We start from the raw sequence: 10,379 nt of genomic DNA, 5'->3' as shown, positions 1-10,379 counted from the left end.
AATGTTTCATCTTGGTCACAAACTTTTTGTGAGCTTGCAATGGACATATCATCAACATATTTCCAGTGATTCACCAATTGATTCCGCATGAGATCATCGGTCAACACGAGAAAAATCAGTGGTCCCAGACGCGTGCCCTGCGGCACTCCGGCTTCGATGCGCTGCCATGCTGATCTAGTGTCGTGATAACGAACGCTGTACTCACGCCCTGTTAGGAAATCACAGATCCAAGAGATGACTGCGGGCCGTACACCAAGGTGGATCAATTTCGTCATGGCAACTGTATGGCTCACGCGATCGAAGGCTTGTTTGAAGTCAGTGCAGATCACAGTAGACATGTAGGTTGTGGTTTCAGCCTTCTTTGCAAGGAAATTGATAAAATCAACAAGGTAGTGAGCAGTTGACAGCCCAGCGCGGCAACCATACTGCTTCGGATCAAGCTATGCAGAAATATCGTGGATGACCTGCTTGGCGATAAAAAGTTCTGCGATCTTTGCGAAATGGTCCGTCAAGGATATTGGGCGTAATTTATCAACTGTCACTGGTGGAGGCTCCTTGGGTATTGGAACAAGAATGGCTTTCTTCCAACAAGATGGTACACTACATGTCGCGTATGACATATTTAGGATGTGACACAATGGGGTGGCAAGAAAGATGGCGAACTCTCGGATGAGTCGAGCTGGTATCCCATCAGAACCACCGGATTTGCCAGGTTTGATCTGCTTCAACTCATTGTATACCTGCCAAACAGTTACTTGTTTAGTAGCATCTGGTGAAGGAAGATATGCAGGCAAATCATGTTGGTCAAGAGGCGGGATATCCGCGTTCACATCCGCAAAGAAAGTTTTGATGTCCTCTGCTATCTGTGCATCCAAATCTTCTGACGCAGCATCACAGGAACCATCAACTATTTCCAGCGGTGGACTCCTGTTACCAGTCAGTATTTTGAGATGTCTGTACCAACTGGCAGGGTTCTCATCTTTCAGTTGCTTTACTCTTCCTAAGTAGAAGTTAGCCTTCAGCTTCTGCTTTTCCTTCTGGACTTGATTTCGAAGTATTCTCCACTGGGCATTATTGCCTTGTGCAAATGCATCCTGTCTTTTCTTTATAAGTGATTTCAGGTAAGGTGTTACCCAAGGTTTGTCACGAACGTGGATCTTAACTTTCTTCGATGGAAAGCATCTGTTCGTGTGGGATGTTACTCGCTCGTAGAAGGTATCACAGGCAAACTGGGCGTTGTCATCAGTAAGAACTTCTGCCCAGTCATCATGCGAGATCCAGTCACCAAATCGCTGTATGTCAGAGGCTCTCATTGGTCGGACTACTCTCGTCATAGTCTTATTGTTCCTCTTAACGCTTGAACTTAGGTGACCAGAGTATGCAATTGTGGTCAGAAGAGCCAATGGGGGACAGGATTTGAGGCTGGCAATACAAGTTGGCAAAATTGGCCAGAATTTTGTCGAGTACAACATCGCCTCTAGTTGGCAAACGTGCGTAGAGGGCAGGAATTCTATCGTTCAATCATTAAAGGGCCACTCTAACCCAACTTGCATAGCCTTTTAAAACATAAATACACCTCTTTTTATTAATATTCCAGCCTTTGATTTTTCAGAAAATCTCTGTATTGACCAAAAAATGATAATAACAGCTACGCCCCTCGAAAAAGGTAATACGGTCACTTGGCCTTGATGACGCATTTGACGTCACTGCGGGCATGTCCGATTTGTCTTACAATCTCCTTGTAATTCATAAATGAAATGTACTGGGATTATCAAGTGCATATTATTTTTCGGATAAATGTTTTGTTTCCAATTAATATCACAGTTTGCCCTTTTGAAGGCATTTAATGCCTAAATCACCCTCCTTTTCACCGGAGAGGCTCCTGCAGTGACGTCATAAACAGTTGCGCAATACAGCTTCAAAAACTGGTCTTTTTTTCTGAGCGTTCTGAGTCGTCATTTCTAAAGCTAGATTCTAGAATTATTGATGATTTTTAAGAAAAATCATTGTCATGTTCGCAATCTCAGTCAAAAATTATTCTACATGTCTTTTTTTCATTTTTTTAAAGGCAGTTTTTGGTTAGAGTGGCCCTTTAACAGGACATGGAATTATTCTACTAATGACCATGTGTACTTTAAGAATGACCCATTTTTGTCACTTCATATGTCCGTCTAACGACGCTGTAAGGTATATATGTATATATACTGAAAATATAAACAAATTACATAACAAAATTATTTTGGCGTCACGATTTCGTTGTTCCTCCTTAAAGCCTTCCTTTGAAGGAAATAACTGCAAAGGTTTTAAAAACAGTCTCTGCCGGGAATCAAACGAAGGTCGTTGGTTGCGTACGCCAAATCCTTCAATAGCTAGACCACGGAGACAGATACCAGAAACATTTATATTGGAACACTCAGCATTTATATATCCACCCAAAAAAAAGAGAACACAATTTGTAGTTAAGATTTCAAAAATGTATTTTATATATTAAAGGTAATGTAAAGTTTTGGGAAATTTTGAAAATTGGATGGATAGTAATCTTTTAAATTTTGATATATTTAGATGCCCCAATGGATGTATTATAAGCACTAGACAATTTAGCCCCTAAAACACTTCCGTTTTCGAGAATTTTGAATAATCAAAATTTACCGGTGCTCCCAGTAAATATCAAATATTTCAAATAACGCCTCAGGCCATTCCGTGGTAGCTGCGACCATGAAAATCTCAGAATATGCAGTTTTGATATATAATTTCTAAACGGGAATAGCAAATCAGTCGATTGTAGTCAAGAAACACTGTTCCAAAGCTTAATTAATATCAGCCTTGAGAGGGAGCTATCCGACATAACGAGTTTATTATTTAAAATTTCATCACTTCAGACTCGATTTCAACCGCGAAAATGATCATTGAAAATTGTAAAATCGCAAATGCTTCCACTATGTTCATTTAAACCAAATTCATGACCCCATACCAAAACTTTGTATTTCCTTTAAGCTTACCTTTTATATACCAAAATAAACATAAATTACTCCTATTTAAGATGTTATGCAACTGGATTCATATCACTCATGCTTGAGAGAGTATACAAATTTAACAATGAATGAGTATCTGAAAGAAAGTTTCAAAAATGGGGCATCTGACCACTCAAATTTTGATGAGCATTGGAGGTATCACACGGCTAGTCCACGATCTCGGATGGACAGGAGAGGCATCTTGACCGTGCTTGTCAAAACCATTCAGTCCTGAGACTACATCTGATATCCAGAGCTCAACCCTCCTCATCGTTTCTCATTCTTTTTTCCCCTTTAAACTTTTGAGCAAGTCTGTCCAACAGATTCACATGCTCATTAGCATTTGAATGGCTACTTGCTCTATTTTGTGCTGTTGCATTCTTCTTAATCAGACCTACTAACCGTTACAATGTATGTGCCCATCCAAGCGTGAAAATTCGAAGCTTGATTTTAATTGATGTTGGTAGAGTATTGACATTTATTTAAAATTGAAATATTCTTCTATATATTTTTAAGATGAAAGAGTGTCTATTTCTGGTATTTGCTTAATATTATAGTTGAATGTAGCACATGGCTTTAATAAGGAAAACAAGGGAAATGGATAGCCTTCCAGAAATCTCAGAATACAAAATAATAAAGATTACCTCAATTTCAATAGGATTGATGCTGGCAAAGAAGATGATATCGACAAACAGAATGGCGACCATCAAGTTTGCATGAATTATAACTCGGTCAGCTGTCAACGATCGTCTATGTATAAAATGAAAATTAGACCCGATGATTTACAGAAAGTTTTTAGTCGAGTTAACCAAAATTTATGATTGTTTATTGGTTTACAAAGCATGTTATTCATATTATATCCATGGCACAGAGAAGAAATAAAGTGTTTAATTCACCTTTTTTCAGTTATAGATTTGAAATGTAAATTTATTTTTTGGACCTACTGTGTTATAGGGTTACAAAACAACTATGTATAATTTCGACCTCTGGTCAAATATATTACTTTGAATACAAATATCACAACAACAACAAAAAAGTATATTAGAATGAATAAAAGAATATGCATTGGGTTTATTTTTTCTTCTTGCTTAATCGGGAAACATGCTACGTAATAAACCACTATCCATTTTAGATTTGAACTACATGAAAAAATAATACATAAATTATTAAAATCGCCCAAGTTATACTGGGTTGTCAACCATTTAAAACTACAAATTCCTTGATATTTTTACCTGAGAATAAAGAACGTAATCAGACCGATAACGAGTGACGTCACAGATAGTCCAAGGCTAACCCAGGTTAGAATATCACTGATGATATCTCCATCCTAAAAAGTATTGTTCAACACATAGCTTTCAACGTTATTAATACTCTTGGTATAAAATAGATATATATTTATATATATATATTTGTGTCGAAGACAAAATATTATAATGGACTTTATATCTGTAAGACTAATTCACTCATTTTGTCAAAATGTATCCCTGTCAAAAACTATTATCATGGGAAAAAGCGTTTAGGATAAGCACATTCCAGGTAAAGGGGAAATATTTCATACTTTTTGAAATATCGTTGCATCTTAAGGGATAATTTCGATTATTTTCTTATTAAAAGATATGAATATTCTCACAATTAACTCGCCAATATAAAATTTATACGTTGAAATGATAAAAATCATTAATTCAAATAGCGCATACTTACATATCAGAATCTCTCTTTAATCAACAGCTAACCAACTGTGGAGAATTATAGTTAAATGTTATACACGTTTGTGAAATGATAAGCTCTAATATATAATATATACATCATGATTATATCTTACCAGCTCACTCGGCAGCAAACTCACGAGAATGGCAAAGCTGGTCATGTGATCACAGTAGCATGACGTCATATTCACGTTCTCCCTCGAGGTTTCTCGACAGCCGGTGGAACTCCATTTTCTTTAAAAAACATAGCACACGAGTAATGTGACCAGATGAAAACAATTTACATAATTTTATTTGGACACAGTTATAATATTTGTTTGCATTGTTTGCGAGAGTGCAAAAATCGACTTGCGCCAAAGTTGCTTATGTGATGTTTGAATAAAACTATTGGGATTTGGGTATTAATTCGGTCTGTGCAGATCCAAATAATATCCCTAACAAAGTTATTCATGCCACGCATATCAAATATCGAATATCAAATATCAACGAACGTTTGTGCGCGTGTGTGTGGGACTGTGGGTGCGTGTGACTTTGCCCTTTGCAAAATGCATATGAAATGCATTTCATTTGATACATTCATTTCATTCTCAATAACATAATACATACTGCAGACATCACTTTGGCGCAAGTCGATTTTTGCACTCTCGCAAACAATGCCTCCTTTTCATCCAAGCGTGAACACATACCACACAAAAATGGTACCAACTGATTTGGGATAAAACACTCTTTCATAAAATGTATAATAATTTACGATTCATAGATGATTTTAAAAAATAATTAGCAATTTTCTAGGAGTAAACTTTTTTTTTACTCACACGGTAGTAATTGGGTATTATTATTATTATATCAAAAATAACACTTTATTTCATTTTCTGAAGCAGTATCTTAATTATTCTACAGAAACAAAATCCTCTTTGTATTTAGCTTATATTTCGCTTATAAACAAATCAAGGATAACGATGTGGAAAGGGACAATGTACGTTTTTGTTGTATAAGATTGTACTTCATTTCAAAATTAAAAATAATTTGAAGAAAACATGATTGTATGTGCCTTTTGGTAAAAAAAAAAATCAGTTGCATTTGCGTTAACATATTTGGTTTATTGTTGTTTAGCTCGTAAAAGAAAATACAAGTCATATTCTCAACATAATCGCAAGAACCTTTGAGAATGTAAAAACATGACGAAGAAGAAAAAGAAAAAAAAGAAGAAAAAGAAAAAGAAAAAGAATTACTATCTATCAAATCTTATGATATCAACTCCACATTCCCTATATATTCTAGAAATTATATTGCCCTATCCTACGTATTTTATTATATTTAAGCAACGAAGAGATCTCCACTTCATGAAACAATGAGGAATAATAATTATATGAAGTGTGAAGATATCAATTTATTAATGTAAGATGTACATATAGAAATCAAATGAAAGACAAAATATTTTCGAAAATCATTTCTGATAACATGATATTATTGCCTTCAAAATAATACCTGGTCTTTATATCCCAGAAACTGCATGTTGGTGAAAAGTATTTCTGACCGATCATCTGCAATAAAATAGAAGGAAAAGTGATAAATAAATGCTAATATAACACTGGCAAGCTGCCATTGTATAACGAGTTTCCTGTAGAATCTGATTGTATGTGATATTTCCCCAATTTTGGGGGTCCTGAACACAAATTAGCTGTTGTCATTTTTCTAAATGACGTCTTCGGTCGTTGCCGTAGTAAAGCATTATATTCATTAACATGACTTATATTTCAATTCAATTTTCAATAAGTGCCTTTATATATATTTATTTCCAGCTACCCTTTTGATATTGATAAACAATATCCCAGATCATAGTTATGCTTAAATATTGTGGTTGCCGTGGTAACGCCTGTATTTTTAGAAAATAGCAAATATATAATAATGAAAAAACATGTAGAACTGTCGAAATATATTCCTTTTACTCCAAATTTTTGATTACCATTATGAACTTGATTATTGAAGGTTATATTTTGGAAGAAATATATATTTACGTATCTGAACAAACCAAAATACAAAACAAATTTCTAGATATGAATGATTGTTTTCAATCGAGATGAGGGTTTTAAGGTACCAGTCACGATGGTACGGAAATGCCTGACAGAAGGATTGACATGACATGACAGATATATTTTTTCCAGCAAAATTGAATAGATTAAAGATCCCTACGGTACTCACTGTAGAGTGGATAAGAGTAAAGCTGAAGGGAATAGACACCAACTCGTGACCAATGAATACAGTTGCCGTTATGACATTACTTGCAACTCGAAGGTTGACATCATTATTGCCGGTGGTGGCGTTGTTAGCTGTCTTGTTATTAAGGAGGTCAGCAAGACGTGCGGACGTAACAATCCCTATAGTGACAGGCCGCTGGTCATTTCCATCTGCAGAGGGTGTCGAATCCATTTATTATCCATCTAAGTTCACTCAAATCGATAGCAAGGTTATTATATCCTCTTTCTATAAATATTCGAATATTCCTTAGTTTTGTTTAGGATTGCAACATTTTTGATTGACCAAATTCAAACTAAAAACTATGACGTAAAGTGAAAAGGGAAAAGGGAGAAGACGAAAGACTACAGAATGGTCATGCCGTCAACACAAAGATGATAATATTGAAAATGTTTATTTTATTTTTCTCATTGAAACTTAACTAATGTGTGTTGATGTAGGTTAGAATGTGGGCGTGTAGGTGTTTGGATAGTGAACGAACATTCTTTTCTTTCGTCGATACTAGACTTATCTTTGAGGTGTGGGTAAGGAGGTAGCTGGCTGGAGGTTTAAATTTAATCGACACTCTCCAGCTAGTTGTTAAAAATGTGTACCGGTAGGATGCGAACGTTAATGTGGTTGGATTGGTTAAATTTGAATGTATGAATTAGCTAATACAGTGACCGAGGTAATGGTACTTACAATGGGAAGGACTTGAAATCGTAGTAGTAAGCAATATACAGATGTAACTATTATCATCATTGACAGTATAAAAGCATTATTGTTATTGTTATATTGATACTGAACTAACCTCTACTGGTGTGGGTTGGTTGTGTTGATGGAAATGAGGGTGTGTGCGGGTTCGATCATTGGAGAATGTATGAACGTCAAGTGAAAAGAGAAGTTTAGTGACATGAATCGAATGATAAAAAGCATATTTTTTTATCCATGTCATCATGACACCATACCTTTGAATTTGTTATTCCTTTCACAGAAATAGTTTACGGGCAAAGAGAATCGATCTCCGTTCAGGCTGGTGTCCGTCCATTCAGTAGCACACAAATCTTCGAGTACAGATCGGTAAACATAGATATCTAGCGTGAAAGTGTTTCCAGGGAGAAGAACTAGATAGAATGTAGAGAAAGAGAAGTGGTTGAATAAAAGAAAATCATTAGAAAAGAGGAAACAATATTATGGGAACGGAGAACAGAATGAATACAGATAAAAAGTGACAAAATAATACAACATGTCTAGCTATATAATGGTATGAACTTGAAAATAAATAACTGATCAAATATGACATATTACGAAGAAAACATATTAAAAGAATGGAAACTCTTGAGAGATGTAGAGAAGCTGATTAACATTATCTGATTATCTCAATCAAATTTACCGAATCCATCACTTTTTTCTATAAAATAAAGATTGTAAAAAACATCCCTTTTTTGATTAAGATCGCAGTTCAGATTCAGATTCAAATTTCATTTAAAGTCTCAATTGCTAGTGTATAACATCAACAAGATGCCAAACATATATTACAATTTAGAATGATTTTTTACATAAATTTCGTTAAATACAAATTGAACATTTATTAATTTTACAATAATTATGATGACCTTTATTATAATTGATATGTTGACATGTTTAAAACGAAAGCTGGTTCATTACAGTCAACGTGTGTGCTTGCCATAAAATATTGAGAAACAAAAATACGCTTATTGTAAACGATGCTTTTGAATTCACTTTCTTGATCTATAACATTGAAAGTTACTAGGGCCCCGTCTCATAAAGAGTTGCGACTGATCCAAATCAATCAAAAGTCCTCTAATCAAATGCCAATTTGCAGTTTGTTTTCTTTTGAGTACATAGTTGCCATTGATATCAATCCTAAATAAGTTACAATTGATATCAACTCTTTATAAGACATGCATTCACGTGAAAATTATGCAGTTTAGCGTAGATCACAGGGACATTTACATGAAGGTTTAAAAATACTAATAAATCATTACTTCGAAAGTTTCATTGAAAAAACACGTTTTGAGATTTCCGCAACTGAAATATCGATGCATTTCTATTCTTTGAGGCACCCTGCACATTAATAACACCTACCATGATTATGGCAAGTTCCAACCTCATAATTCTAAAGCTCTTGTTTTCTTTATCTTTAGGCACAAAACTACAATTCTGATCAACTTACTATTGACTTCGATTGATTGTCCTGTACTGAGATTCATTCCAATATCGAAGACCTTCTGCTCTATGATGTCAGGGTCCAGAAGAAGCTGAAGATTATCCTATATCAAACAGATGGACGCCATTATTTTTCAGTTTCTGACACAACACTCTAAAATGCGGTGTAAACGAGATCGTTTGAAAAGGTTGAAAACTAATAATGTTGTGATAAATTTACTAAGTTCAATGCAAATGCAAATCGGTTCCCAGCTTCCATCTTGGTCTAGTACTTTCTAATTTTCCTTCTTAGAAATCCATCAAGAGAGTCTGATGTCTTTTAATATAACCAAAATATTTCGCCTTTATTTCTATTACGATTCCTATATATCTACGGCCTTCATGATTGTTGAAAGTGGGATGGGGTATGTATCTTAGCAAGGTTATCACGCTCCACCAGACTTCGCATGAAATATGGTACCCGCTATGTTCTCTATCTTCTTACGATCTATACACAACCGACTTTTATCATTCTTGTCGTAATTATTATCATTATCATTGTTATCATAATTTCTGAAATTCGTCCAGCTGACCATTCTCGGTTGAATAATGTGCAGGAAAGTCACGATAAAATCAAGAACCAGCTACCTATTAACTCTTTACATGCTATACAAATGATATCCTCTAGAATATAGAATATGATCCCATATAGCCATACCAGGTTTCATAGTTATGGAGGTAATAAGAAGGCACATACTTCAAATGGTTATGAGGGGTTCTCATAATGAACATAGATGATGTAATCCCTTTGAATTTTAACTAAGACCTTTAATAATATCAAGACAGTTCGCTCTGACTTACTTCCGTGGTACGCTCAGCAGGTGGAGATTGCTGTGTGAGTAATACAAAATATTAAAAAGGCAAAAAATGTTACGATCGCCGTTGGAGAAAACGTGAAAACACGCAAATTTTGTCCTTAAAAATTATTATGATCATTACATTAGTCAGAGAGATAATGCAGACCTATAATAATAATAAAATCTAATTTTTTTTTAAAAATCCTCATTTTCAATAGATGTCAACATAAATCACACGGACTTTGCATGCTTTTGACAGAACCCCCTGCCTTATAGATTTAAACGTTAAAACAAGAATTGTATGATTGGTTCAATTTCCCTAGTATTTCCTTGAAATTGATTAAAATGTGACGTACATGAAAATAAAAAAGACCAATTTAGGCTCCAAAAGTGGAAAAGAC

The 10,379-nt window shown here is 34.9% G+C and overlaps 1 protein-coding gene across 1 annotated transcript; it reads right to left on the bottom strand.

Annotated features, from left to right (window-relative positions):
- Positions 1–440: 440 nt before the first annotated feature.
- LOC105437395 lies at positions 441–1,334 on the bottom strand. The gene has a single exon (XM_011663928.2). The coding sequence runs from the start codon at positions 1,332–1,334 to the stop codon at positions 441–443; it is 894 nt and encodes a 297-aa protein (XP_011662230.2).
- Positions 1,335–10,379: the final 9,045 nt, after the last annotated feature.

Source organism: Strongylocentrotus purpuratus, unplaced genomic scaffold, assembly GCF_000002235.5.
Source record: "Strongylocentrotus purpuratus isolate Spur 01 unplaced genomic scaffold, Spur_5.0 spur5_scaffold_2, whole genome shotgun sequence".
Lineage (NCBI taxonomy): Eukaryota > Metazoa > Echinodermata > Echinoidea > Camarodonta > Strongylocentrotidae > Strongylocentrotus > Strongylocentrotus purpuratus.
This window is presented reverse-complemented; position numbering and strand designations above follow the sequence as displayed.

Coding starts and splice junctions, on each gene's coding strand:
- LOC105437395 (XM_011663928.2), bottom strand. CDS start 1,334: ATGACGAGAGTAGTCCGACCAATGAGAGCCTCTGACATACAGCGATTT.